This window comes from Notolepis coatsorum, assembly GCF_963971535.1.
Source record: "Notolepis coatsorum genome assembly, chromosome: 9".
In the NCBI taxonomy this organism is placed as follows: Eukaryota; Metazoa; Chordata; class Actinopteri; order Aulopiformes; family Paralepididae; genus Notolepis; species Notolepis coatsorum.
Window position 1 is genome coordinate 97396678 of NC_140173.1, and position 14537 is coordinate 97411214.

General features: G+C 47.5%; 1 protein-coding gene across 1 annotated transcript; it reads left to right on the forward strand.

The window, feature by feature from the left end:
• Positions 1-5185: 5185 nt before the first annotated feature.
• Positions 5186-6034, forward strand: LOC311234701 (uncharacterized protein; the record flags this gene model as incomplete). Its single annotated transcript, XM_084321943.1, has 1 exon — positions 5186-6034. One exon carries the CDS (start codon positions 5186-5188, stop codon positions 6032-6034), a length of 849 nt encoding a protein of 282 aa, XP_084178069.1.
• Between the last annotated feature and the right edge of the window lie 8503 nt (positions 6035-14537).

The following is a 14537-nucleotide window of genomic DNA, read 5'->3' on the forward strand; positions in this document are numbered from 1 at the left end:
GTCATTACATCGTATCAGGGGTGAGGGGTCATGAGGGGGTGACCTGGTAAAACCTTCCTCCCCTTTTTCTGATTGGTCAGGGGTTAAAACCCCCTGTCCTTCGGGCTTCCGGTCACGTTGCTAGATCAGCGCGTCACAGGGTAGGGGGGGGGGAGTTTCCTGGTCCCACGCCATATTGGGCGGTGGACCACGTAAATTCCCCCGCCATAGAGTACGTCACTGGGCGCGTTTCTATTGGTAAGACTTCCGTGGGTTATTCAGGCTCCATGTTGTGGACCTCTGTTACAGGGAGTTTTCAGAGCCTCCTCCTTAGGGAGTTTCAGAGCCTCCTGTGAGTTCAGACCCTCCCTCCCAGTGAGGGAGCCTCCTCAGAGTTTCAAAGCCTCCTCCTCAGATTGTCAAGGTGAGTAGAACTTAAAAAGAAGTTCTGCTCTGTTGTATGTGTATTGAGCTTGGTGGGTGATGCAACGCAGTAGAAACGATTTGTTCTTCTGCTCTGCTCCCTACTAGTAGTGTGTGTATTGGGTCAGAGCCTCCTCCTCAGGGAGTTCAGAGCCTCCTCGCTGAGTTCAGAGCCTCCCTCTCAGTGAGCGAGCCTCCTCAGAGTTTCAGAGCCTCCTCCTCGGAGAGTCCTAGTCCAATTGCTACATAGCTCAATGTTGCAATATGTCTTTTCAATCTATTGCTCACGTGGGAAGTCTCTCTGGGGGTTCCCCGTCACCTCCTTTATGGAGCAGGTTGACGGGGTATTGTTTAGGGAGTTCCCTGACTCCTCGCCGGTAATGATCTGTTGAGTCATGGGTTTCCCCCCATCATAGGGTACGTCGCTCCCCGTCCCCTTTTTTATGGAGCATGGTTGACGGGGTGTTGTTTTCCCTCAGCTGCGTCGTATGGGACCCATGTCCGTATTTTTTTCTGTGAAAAAAGCGGCTTCTTGTCGTTCTCCCAGGCGGCTTGGAGGAACGGTATCTGGTTTCTTGTTAGAATGTCCATTGATATGTTTTTTTTTTAAACTTTATTTTTTTAGTGTTTATCGCTTTTCTGGTCAAGCATGACCGACAGAAACAGGTTGAAAATGGGATGTAGAGCAGGGGAAGACATTCTGAGAAATGACGGTCGGGTCCGGGAATCGAACTCGTGTCCCCCAGATCCGTGACGAGCACGGTTTTCCCTGACGCAGTAATAGCGCCGAGATATGCGTTGAGCTACGGGAGCTCCCCCCATTGATATGTTTTGGGTCTCGACGTGTACATAGTGCTGGCCCTGGGTGCTTCTGATAGGAACCACGCATGGGCTTGCACGCCTTGGTTGCTCATCATTGAAACAGCGTTTTTATGGGGCAACTGGGATGGAGTTTGTCTCTTCCGAGCGCCAGTGTACTAGGCTTGTCTCGATGAATTCTCATTCATATCTGGGGGATGTTAACGGAATAGATCAAAGCATAGGTAGAGGGGTCTCACGCCCTTGGGGTGGGCCACCGAGCGCGGTACGAAAGGGACCGTCTGTGTGGCGCCCTCTATAACCCTCCTAGGGTTGGGGATGGCGGCGTGATTAGGGCACGAGACTGATTCTGGTCACGCCGGTCCAGGTCAGTTAACCCATTGTCCGCCGGGGCGCAAATCTGCTGTTCTGGGACCCTGAGGGACTTGTGGTTTTTTTGGGGGGGAAATGCCGGGTCGGCCCGGGCGTTGCAGGGTTTGACGTTATGGAGATATTCGTGGTTGTGTTACTACGTGTTACCCCTCATTGTTGCTTGGTCCATGTTGTGTTGTACCTTGCGCTGCGCTAAGGGAGCCTGGTCCTTCTCCATTCTTTTTCGCCCCTCTCTTCTCCTGCTTAAGCATGGCTGGGAGGGGGCTGTTGAGGTGATTCTTATAGAACTCCTCTGGCATCCCTGTGTACGTCCCGGTCCGCCGGGCCCGGGTTCGACATTATTTTGTCGACCCGTTGGCCTGGGTTAACCCCTTTTTGAAAACTGAAACACTTGTACTGCGGTATAGCTAGTGCATACCCGCAGTTGTGTTTTGGAGGTTTTTTCTTTAGGGGTTATAGGAACAACCACCTTATGTTAGAACCAAGGGGGTGGTTGGTTCCCTGGTGTGTTGGTAGCGGAGTCAACTCTCGGGTAGGCCGGGTTTGGCCCGTCTACCTGTGAGTGTGCCCCCGCACTTTTCATGACATCTGCCAATCATGTCAGCCTTCTCTGCCTCGGCCCCTCTAGAGAGTTGAGGGTTTTTTGTGGAGGCTGTGACATGGTGCACAACAATGCCAGCATACGCCCCTTCCGCCGGGGTGCTGTTTCAGCAGACCCCTTTGGCGGCTGTCTAGTCCGCAGTGCTCCAGGCTCAGGTCGAGTGGCCTGTTGCCTGGATTGAGGGATCAACCTCTTTTGGGGGTCGTCTCCCCGGTGCGCTGCCTGCTCCCGCTGTGGGTGTAGCCTCTTGAGTGCTTCGAGCTTACAGCCATACCAACCTGAACACGCCCGATCTCGTTCGATTATGGAAGCTGTCTAGGTTCAGGCCTGGTTTGTACTTGGATGGGTGACTGCCTGGGTATACCAGGTTCAGTGAGCTAGGCGGCGTGCTATAGGGGGGAAGGGCCTGCTCTTGGATGGGCCCTGTCCGTATACGCTGGCGATGTGGGGGGCGGTGTCACTAGTGACCGCCTGGTGAGGTCTCGATGCTGTGGAGTCATTGGCCTCTCCAGGCCCCCTTATTCCGGGGGGGTCCAGTCCCTTCCTGGGTCTGGGTCCTCCTTCGCACTCCGCTGCTACGGCCTTGCCACGGGGTTGGGCTTTTGCTCTTGACCCCGTGATGTTAGGGGTGGTAACGGGGGTTTGTTCATTCCGTTCGTTCCCTAGTGGCATGCGGGTTGCGCGTTTGTGTAGTCGTGGGTACGCCCCACGGTCTGCTCACCGTGTGCGTTGAGTTGCCGAAGTCTCCTCTTCGCGCAGTCGGATCCGACACCCTCCCGTCCTCCGCTAGGGGGGTTCGGGGAGCTCGGGTCCTCCCCGGTTCTGATGGTTGTGGGGGGCCTCAGCGGGTGCATTTGTCGGGCTCCGCTCTGCTCAGCTCCTGTGTTGCAATAGACGCAGAGCGTCGGTATATAACCATAGTTATATGAGTATAGTGACGCTCTGCGTCGAACTCACTGAGGACCCTGTGGTCTTGCCTTGTGGTGAAATACTTGGGAAGGAGCTGATGGTATGGCCACACCCCTGCTTATGTAGGGAACGGATGGGGGTGTGGCTAGACAGATGATGGTATGTAAAGGTGCATGTGAGAATTTATTCAGTACCAATACTGGATATGAGGAGTATTGCAATAGACGCAGAGCGTCACTATACTCATATAACTATGGTTATATACATAACCGTGCGATAACGTTCCCTCCATGCCGCCTGGGACGAGCGGTAGGAAGCTGGCCAAAAGACACAGATACGGGCCCCAAATGACGCGTCTGAGGGAAAGAACCCTGCCAACACTGCTCTGTATAAAGAGAGGAGACAGGGAACCCCCAGAGAGACCTCCCACGTGAGTAATAATTGAAAAGATAATTATATGTAAACATTGAGCCACGTGACCAAAAGCTCAACACATATGCAATAGAGAGCAGAGCAGAAAACAAAGTTTCCAACGCACCTCAATCTTGACAGCGGTCCACAACATGGTGCCTGAAAAAACTCACGGAAGCCTCACGACCAATAAGTGGTCTGCACACGGCGGGCGACCGACGTCGCCTGGCGATGGAATTGTCTGTCGCTCAACGACAATCACTTGGCCCCCCACACCAGAGGCGATCGTTTTACCGGAAGTGGTCACGGCTTCTCAAACATCTCTCGTCGGATATTGTTGTTTAGAACTCTAGAGGTGGCAAATTCTACTCTCAACACTATTGAATCATCGGGAGAAACACACGTAAAATGGGTGAGTAAATAAGCTGACAATATTAGCATAGATGAATAAATAGCTAACGTTATCCAGTTGACATTACAGATCATAGCTTTCATAACGTCAGCTAACGTTAACGAAAGTAGAGTAGGTAAACACGTTCGTGTTAGCTGTACTGGTTGTTCATCATAGCTTGCTAGCTAGCTAACGTTACCTAAACGTTAGTATATCGATAGCCTAATTTAACGCTAGCTATTTATCCATACTCTAACTACAGTAAATGTCTGGATGTAACAGTACTGTATATCTGTATGTCATGATGAATTGAAAATGGGACCTGATGTAAACAAGACTTTCTATCTCTCTGTTATGCAACCCCAATTAGCAGTTGTGTGTACTGTATTTATTCTGCAATCTTAAATAAATAAATCAAACCTTAGCTAATTTCCCCCCATGATGTGATTGATTGAAAACGTTATTAACAGATTGCAGAATGGGTACAATACAGTACGGCTAAATACACACAAGTACTAAGGATGCAGTTTATGACATTTATGACATACAGATATACAGTACTTTGTAAGAAAAAGAGATAATAAAATATATATACATCCGAAGGGGACTATATTATTCTCATGTACAATGAAGTTGTGATATTTAACTAGCTAGGTATGGGCATTTAAATTCACTAACATTCAAATATTGTTATAACTTAAAATGTTCGCTTAAATTGAGTTAAATAATGATATTGTTTGTTTTCCACAGATGCAATTTTAGGTAATAAGAAGAAGGCTGCAGCCCTTCTCTTATATTTGCGTCGGAGACGTCGTAGGAGGCGAGTCTGGGTGCACTTTTTAAACCTGAGAAGGCAGCAACAGGGTGATTTCCACAATTTGGTGGCAGAGTTACAATTGGACGAGGAGCGGCACCGGAAATACTTCCGGATGTCTGCGGAGCAGATGGATCTTCTCCTGAGTGTGGTTGGACCCGATATCCAAAAGAAGACCACAAATTACAGGCAGCCTATTGAGGCAAAGCAAAGGCTGGCTGTAACATTGAGGTGAGTCATACTACATGTACCAGGTACAGAGGCTCATTGGGCGATAGTGGGGTTCAACAAACACATATTTTATTGTGCACAAAATATAAAAAGGAACAGAATCACATCATATATAAAAAAAGAACACAAGAATCACATCATATATGAAAAAGAACACATTCCCTGCTGACACATTTTATTTTACAGGTTCCTTGGAACAGGTGACTCCTTTGTGAGTCTGGCATTTTGCTACCGCATGGGACAGTCGACTGTGGCAGCCTGTGTGGAGGACACCTGTGAGGCCATCAACAGGCGGCTAATGGGGAGCCAGATGCCTCCTCCGACTGGGGAGGATTGGAGAGCCATTGCTCTAAGGTTTGGGCAGAGGTGGAACTTCCCCAACTGCCTCGGCGCGATAGACGGCAAACACATCGTCATGCAGGCACCCCCGAAGTCTGGGAGTCTGTATTTCAACTACAAGAAGACCTTCTCCCTCGTCTTGCTTGCTCTTGTAGATGCCGACTATCGCTTCCGAGTTGTCCACGTGGGAGAGTTTGGAAGGGTCAGCGATGGAGGAGTTTATGCCACCTCAGCACTTGGAAGGGGGATGGAGGAAAAATCCCTCCACGTGCCAGAGGATGACATACTCCCAAATGCTGCACACCTCGACAAGGTGCCGTTTACAATGGTGGGAGATGCAGCATTCCCACTGAAGACCTACCTCATGAGGCCTTACCCCGGGAAAAACCTCACCCACGAGAAGCGGATTTTCAACTACCGTCTCTCAAGGGCAAGGAATGTAGTTGAAAATGCCTTCGGCATTCTTGCCTCCCGCTGGAGGGTTCTCTACAGCAGGATACATCTGCTTCCCGGTAAGGTGAGCACCCTGGTGTTGACCCTCTGTATCCTGCACAACTACTTGCAGAGGCCCAGTGAAAGCCAGGTTTGGCTGGATGAGAGAAGAGCCGGTGAGGACAACATGGTCTCAGTCAGGAACATCGGTGGAAATAGGTGCTCCCGGGAAGCCTACACTGTGCGAGAGAAGTACCAGGAGTATTTCTGCTCACCAGAGGGTAGTGTGGCATGGCAAGAAAGAATGGTGTAGGCCGACCATCGCCAGGAAGTGACCATTTACTATAGTTTTGTATATTAGTGTGTATTTTGTATAGTTTTTTTTTTTTATGATCAAGCTGCCTTTGAATGAATGTTTCTTTGTTGTTACCCTAGTGGGAGTATTTATGTTTGTCCTTTAAGTAATTACACAAAATGTCACTGCATTGTGGTCCATTGTCTTCCTTGTATTCGTTTTTTTTTTATTGGTTGGATTAAAGCACTGATATTCAGGATCTAGTAATCTTGAAAAGTAATACAAATAAATAAATGTTTGTATATAAACTAGAAATGAACATTTTCACATAGTAAATGATTTTCAGACTTTGGAACACATTTATTTAAAAAGAACAAGACATTTAACATACATTTAACCAATCATCATAACATTTTAGTTTGCAGTTGATGAATGCAATGTAATCTGAGAACAACGTATGTTAGAAAAAGAAGAGCAAAAAAAGAGATCATGGCCTTTCTTCTCCCCTATACCCAGGGCATAGTATGTGGTTAAATAATTACACTTTAAAAAACATTGTATATTTTGCATGGGCCAACATGGGTGAAGACCTGGGCCAACATGGGTGACTGAACAGAGGGCAGAGGACCAGAGGAGAGAGAGACTGGCTGAGACATTAAACCTCTAGATCGGTGGCGGGATCATGACAGTACATGTAGGGGTTAGGTGCAATGTATCTATTTTGCTCCCAGTAATTAAAAGGTGTAAGGTACCTCTGCCCGTGCTCCCACTGCTGTGGTGTTGGCCTCATGGCTGATGGGCCAGCTGAAGCTACATTGCCCTGCTCCTGGAGAGCACGAAGTTCCTCCAGAACTTTGATTATGGCCCTTTGTGCCTTTGCCTGCAATGGAGGGGTTAGAGCATCCATCACAGGCACTTGGCTGAGGAGAAAGAGCTCCATCGCCGTCTTCTGTGTTGGGGGAGCTGCAGGCGTCGATGGAGCTGTGATGAAGCTCATCAGGGCGTTGTCCAAATTCTCCCCGGCCTTCTTCCTCTTGCCCCAGCCAGTCAGAGGGGCTGGTGTCCGAACCTTTGCAGGGGTGGCCGGGACAGCTGCTGCATCCTCCTCTTCCCCATCGTCATCTTCCTCAAGGGGGCACGCAGGGCCAGACATAAAATTGTCCTCAGACAAGTTTGTCGCCCCACTATAAACATAGAAAAATGTTTTACTTGATTTTCAGTGAGGATATTTAATTTGACACAATAACACCCCATGTGACGTCAAAAACAAAGTGCCATTTTGCTTCACATTCACAATTAGCGTCCAATTAAAATGTATTGTAGTAGGGCAACATCATCATTTAGGCTCTGTTTTTTAAAGTGTAATTCTTTAACCACATGACATACACACCCTTTGCCCTGGGTGTAGGGGTGAATAAAGGCCATGATCTCCATGTATTTCCACCTTTTCTCCCCCGTTGCTCCTGACCCACTTGGTGGGTTTGATCTTCTTTTTCGAACATACGTTGTTCTCAGGTTCTTCCATTTCTTTTGGCATTCATCAACTGCAAATTGAAAATGTGAATATTGATTTGTGTTCCTTGTATTCTTTTTCATATCCACTAGATGGAGATTGGTTGGATTAAAGCACTGATATTCAGGATCTAGTCATCTCGAAAAGTAATACAAATAAATAAATGTTTGATGTGTAGAAACTAGACATTTACATTTAATAATTATAAAAGTATCCATTAATTGATTACATTTGAGTACTATAGCCTATTAAATATAAACATTAGTCATAATATATGGGCAAATAATTCGCCACTAGGTAGCTGTGTCTGATACTATAGTTAGCTAGCTAACTGAGGTATACTTACCAGAGCAGCCCATCGTTAATGAAATTGATCTCCACGCCTGATCTCTCTTAATATTGTCTTTATATTGTTGACAGCTCGGATCGTACAGTTCCTTGAAGTTCTGAATAACTGTGATCAATTTTTCATCATCCATAGTTAGTATGTAATGTATAATGTATGTAAGCTATATAATGTGTTCTGTATGTTTGATGCTGAGGTTGTTATGTCACTGGAGATGCGCGCCCTTTGGGGGTTTTGTTGGGGGGAAGTGGGGCACACGAGCCTGACAGGCTGCACCTGCATGTCACAGGCGCGTGTCCCAACTTTCGCTCTGTCTAGCTGGGGGTGGGTGTGGTTATTGTTTCAAGTATACACCTGCTGAGAGAGAATGTTTGTTCTTCTGTTCTCAACCATCATTTTCTTTGGACAATAAACCGTATAAACTACATCAGCTGCAGCCTGGACATTAAACTCTGTCAACACCCACAACTTATTTAGTAGGTGCATCGTGGCACATTGTTCATTTATTAGTTAATGACAATGACTATAGCTTCTCAAACTAACGTTATTTATTTAAATTGTTCCCGTTATAATAATGAACATAAGTAGCATGGTAATAATACGTAGATTGATCAATGAATGTATTGATACATTAAAGGTGTACAAATGATACACCAGTAGAACTTCTGCACTACTAGTGTAGAAGTCAGATGTTATTTCCTCATTGTCCTGCTGTGTCGCCTCAAAAAATAGGATCGAGGCGATATTTTGCGAGGCGACAGAAATAGCTGCGCGACCGTCGCTTCAGAATCTCCTGCCGTGTGGGCTGTCTCATTCATAACAATGAAGGCGATACAATTCTGTCTGTCGGCTCGCAAAAAAAATCGGTCGCCTGGCTAAAATCGCTCGCCGTGTGGGGACCCCTATAGAAACGCGCCCAGTGACGTATTCTATGGCCGGGGAAATTCCGTGACCCACCTGCCCAAATATGCCGTGGGACCAGGGAACCCCCCCCCCCCCCAAGAAGCATCCATCTGCAGAGCCGCAGAGCACGGCGCTCTCAGGCCCCGCGCGTTCAGGCCCGGCAGTCTGGGGCCCCGCTCAGCAGCGCCACCCACCCAATGGCTGAATTGCCAATGGCTGAATTGGAGTATTGCACTGTGCGGGCACAGCTGTGAGATCCGCGCGAGGCCAGATATCTTGAATTAATGCGTTTATTTAAACTTTAATTAACAGATTGCAGAATGGGTACAGTACAGTACAGCTCAATACACACAATTGTTAAGGGGATGCAGACCAGAGAAAGACCTTCATCTTGTTTACATCAGGGTCCCCCATTTTCAATTCATAATGACATTTATGACATACTCAATATACAGATATAAAAATCTAATCTAATCATCTAATCTAAACTAATCAATCAATCAATAAAAAATATAAACAAATAAACCTGTTCCGTCCTCTGAGCTTTTAAAATTGACAAACTGGTTTAGATTACAAGTCAGTTTTGGGAAAGTTATGTGAACACAGAGGGGCAGAGCTCGAGTTTTATATTAAGATATTATGTGAGCAAAAAAGAAAAGAGAAATCTATAAAGTATATATTTTACTCATACCTACAGTATGTACATCCTCTGGCCTGTTTGTAGAACTTCCCTGTGTTGTTGACAAAGCTAAACCCTATTGATATGAAGTCTAAATAACATGAGAGGATGCCGTCATTATTGCACTACGAGTTATTTGCTGCTATGTTTCAATATTATAAGAAGAATTATAATAATACTTTTGAGTTTTACAGTCAATAGTCAATAGGCTACACACAATTGTTAAGGGGATGCAGACCAGATAAAGACTTCCGTCTTGTTTACATCAGGGGCCCCCATTTTCAATTCATCATAAATGTACAGTTCCCTCCCCCTTGTATATATTTACTGTTAGGATCTCTGTTTAACAGTACTGTATATTTGCATATCTTGTATGTCACAAATGTAACAGTACTGCATATATGTATGTCATAAATGTCATGATTAGTTTAGATTGGATGATTAGATTAGATTTTTATATCTGTATATTGAGTATGTCATAAATGTCATTATGAATTGAAAATGGGGGACCCTGATGTAAACAAGACGAAAGTCTTTCTCTGGTCTGCATCCTCTTAACAATTGTGTGTATTGAGCTGTACTGTACTGTACCCATTCTGCAATCTGTTAATTAAAGTTTAAATAAACGCATTCATTCAAGATATCGAAGGGTTATGTATATAACCCAGTTCTATACGTTAAATGGTGCGCTCAGCACCTGTCTGCACTGTACTTCACTTCGTGCACGTGCACTGAATAAAAAATTCCACCATGTACCTTTATATCCCAACATCCGTCTGACCACACCCCCTTCCGCTTACCTTCATAAGCAGGTGTGTGGTCACCTACTCGCCTCCTTCCCAAACTTTCACCACAAGGCGAGATCAAGGGCCGCAGCGGCGTCCAGGTGCTGAGCGCACCATTTAATTCATAGAACTGGGTTATATACATAACCCTTCGTTCTATGTCGTTAATGGCTTGCTCAGCACCTGTCTGCAACAGGGGCTGAGCGGGAGCCATAGCCCGACCAATGTACCCCGCTGAGGCCCCCCACAACCATCAGACCGGGGAGGACCGAGCCCCCCCGACCCACCCTAATGGAGGATACCCCCCCTATTGGAGGTTCACGGGAGGGTGACGGATCCGACCGTGCAAAGAGGCACTCAAGCAACTCAACGCACAGGGTGAGCAGACCGTGGCTTGACCCCACGACTACACACACGCACAACCCGCATGCCACCCGGGAACGAACGGAAGGAACAACCTTGTTACTGCCCCCAGAAATCATGGGGTTAAGAGCAAACCCAACCCCGTGGCAAGGCCGTAGGAGCGGAGCGCGAAGGAAGACCCAGACCCACCGAAGGGACTGGATCCCCTGGAAAACGGGGGCCCGGAGAGATCAATGACGCCAGGCATCAAAACCCCACCAGGTGGTCACTCAGTGACACCGCCCCCCACATCGCCAGCGTATTCGGATAAGGTCCCTCCAAAAGCGGGCCCTTTCCCCCCAATAGCACACCGCCTGGCACACTGACCCTGCAGAAAAGGCAGTCAGCATGGCCGTAAGCACACAAAAAGGTTAACCAACGGAAGCAGGCAGCGCACCGGGGAAACCAGGCAACAGGCTGTAACCTGAGCCTGGAGCACTGCGGACGAGACAGGCGCCAAAGGAGTTAGCTGAAAACAGCCCCCCCGGCGGACGGGGGCGTATGCTGGCGTTGTTGCATGACAAAGCCTCCATTAAAAAAAACCCACACAGAGGGGTCGAGGCAGAGAAGGCTGACATGATTGGCAGACGTCATGAACGTGCAGGGGCACACTCAACCAGGTAACCCGGGAGTTGACACTGCTCCAACACACCAGGGAATCAACCACCCTCTTGGTACCGACGGTGGTTGTTCCTATAACCCCTCAAGGAAAAACTCCAAAACACACCTGCGGGCATACACCGGCTATACCGCAGTACAAGTGTTTCAGTTTTCAAAAAAGGGTTATCCCAGGCCTACGGTATCAACAAAACTTTACTTCGGACCGGGCCCGGTGGCACGGGAAGCACAGGGTTACCAGAGGAGGCCCAAGACCACCCCAACAGCCCCCTCTTCGCCACGCGTGAGAGAGGAGCGAAAATAATGGAGAACCAGCCCTAAGCACACCGCACTTGGTATTCCCAGGCGGTCTCCCAACCAAGTACTAACCAGGACCGAACCTGCGTAGCGTCCGAGATCGTACGAGATCGGGCGTGTACAGGTTGGCATGGCCGTAAGCCATTACGATAGTGCAGAGTACAATATGTACCCAACAAAGGGTCTCCATAGCGCCTAACCCTGTGACACCCGGACCGACCCGGCATTTTTCCCCCCCGAAATAAGCACAAGTCCCTCAGGGTACCAGAACAGCAGATCTGCATCCCCGGCGGACAACGGGTTAACTGACCTGGACCAGCGTGACCAGACCAGTCCCGTGTCCTAACCACGCCGACATGCCCACTCCAGAAGAGGGGGTAGGTAGGCGTGTCGATCTAAAACATGAAAAGAGGGCGCCACCCAGACAGACCCCTCTACCTATGTTCAGATCTATTCCGTTAACATCCCCCAGATATGAACGGGAATTCATCGAGACAACCTAGTAAACTGGTGCTCGGAAGAGACAAAACTCCATCCCAGTTGCCCTATAAAAACGCTGTTTTAACAAGCAACCAAGGCGCACTGTGTGATTCTGTAACAGAAACACACCTGAGCCAGCACTATGTATGCGTCGAGACCCAAACACATCAATGGATAGTCTAGCAAGACACCAAACATTGTTCCTCCAAGTCGCCTGGGAGAACGTCACAGAGCCGTCGTACTTCATGTACCTTCCTCTATTTATTCAGAAAAGAAAGAACACAGACTGACATGAATACCTTGTGACGCAGCTGAGGGTAATTTTTTTTTACATTTTTACATCCCACCACCCTCCCATAGGGAGGAGATGGAAATCCCCAGAGAGACTTCCCACGCGAGCAGTATAGATTGAAAAGAATTTATTGCAACATTGAGCTATGTAAAAATGTTGGGTTAGGGCTCTCCGAGGAGGAGGCACTGAACCAATACACACTCAATAATCGAATTGAATCGAATACACACACACAATAGAGCAGGACTCCTTTTTGAAGTTCTACTCACCTAGACAATCTGAGGAGGAGGCTCTGAACTCTGAGGAGGCTCCCTCACAGGGAAGGAGAGTCCTAACTCACAGAAGGCCCGAGTAGGAGCTTCGTGAGGAGGAGCCCTGACCACTCCCTGAAACAGATCCATCATATGGACCTGAACAACTCACGGAAGTCTTACCAACAGAGACGCGCACAGTGACGAACTCTATGGCGGGGGAATTTCTGCGGTGCACACGCCCAATCTTCCAGAGCGTGGGACCAGGAAACTCCCTCCCCCCCCCCCCCCCCCTCTTCCCCTGTAACTCCCCCCCCCCCCCCCCCCCCTCTTACCCTGTAACGTGCCGAACAGCAACGTGACCGGAACCTTGAAGGACAGGAGGTTTTAACCCCTGCCCATCAAAAGGGGAGGAAAGGATTACCAGTTCACCCCTTTACGACCCCACACCCATGATACGATGTAATGACAAAAAAGAGCATGACACAGTCATAGTCAGCTACATGAAGTGTCTAACAGCTTCACACAGCTCATGTGCTAACCTGCTATCTGATTTTTACTAAGGAAAAAACACAGAATAGAGAGGGCCCCCTTAAGAGCCCCGGTACCAGACTTACACATGTGCTTCTGTGGCCAACCTAACCCAGTTGTAGATCACAAGACACACACAACCCTACAGAGGAATGCCGTTTTTCATAACGAGAGAATACAGAATCCTCGATTAGTATCGGCCACAGGCCTTGCTAAGCACACACGAAAAGCGACCAAACAATCTTTTCTTTAGGAAAATATAGTTTCTCAAGCGGTTAGCACAACCCCAGCAACTAAGCTAAGGGTTACATCGTATCCCCACAAACACAGTGACACAATATATTGTAAACAACATGTCTGAGAGGAGGGTGGGGAAGCCCCAGGTAACCGGGGGGATCACCCCTCCTACCTTACCCTTGATACGGCCCAGTTGAACAGGTAACCCTGTTAATATATGAACACACTGTTCATTGTCATTACAGGCTGAGAAAAGAATTCATTCTTCACTCATATGTCACTAAGCATAGCTTTATAGGTTAATTAACCCCCTTAGTTGTGAGTTCACGGTACATGAACACACATGATGTTCTCAACACAACTAACCAGATCATTTTTACACACGTAAACAACAACCCGATTTGTATGGAGAAGAAGCTATACCAGTGACAAGACAATTCACACACAACACGCGTCATATCCTCAATGTATTGCAGCAACACCCGTTTTGGAAAACATCGTTATTACAAAACATTTAGAAGGGAAGGAAGAAGACGTGTTTAAGGTCTGGTCGGCCGGGCTCCCGGTAGGTTCGACTAACATCCTCTGTCAAAGATGAGTGTTTAAGGCATGTTATAGTCACAGAAAACGTTCAAAAGTGTAGCATTAAGCTAACAGTCATTCGGCTGATAGCAACAAGCTAACGTATACCAGCCTGGTAAACACAGCGAGCTAATGCCGCAGCTAACAGCTGCGCAGCTAACAGCTGACTGGCTAAAACAGTAGTCCACAACTAGCATGCAAGTCAAGTCAAGTCAAGTCAAGTCAGTTTTATTTGTATAGCACATTTCCAGGCAGCGGCAGCTGACACCAAATTGCTTCACAAGCAAGTTGATAAAAACAAATTAGTGTGAGGCAAGGTATAAGATTAAAAGAAGAAAAAAAAACATAGCAAAGCAATGAAAGCAACAAAAACAAACAGTATGGTGCAAGATATAGGATTAAAAACATAATAAAGCAATGAAAGTAATAAAAACTGGTAGGACACAGTAAAACAAAGAGGATAGAAGGGCCAGGGGTCTAGTGGTGGTTAAGTAGGGGGGAAGGCCAAGGAGAACAGGTAGGTTTTCAAGAGTGATTTAAAAGCCTGTACGGTCTGGGCAGTCCGTACGCTGAGGGGGAGGCTGTTCCACAGTCTAGGCGCTGCG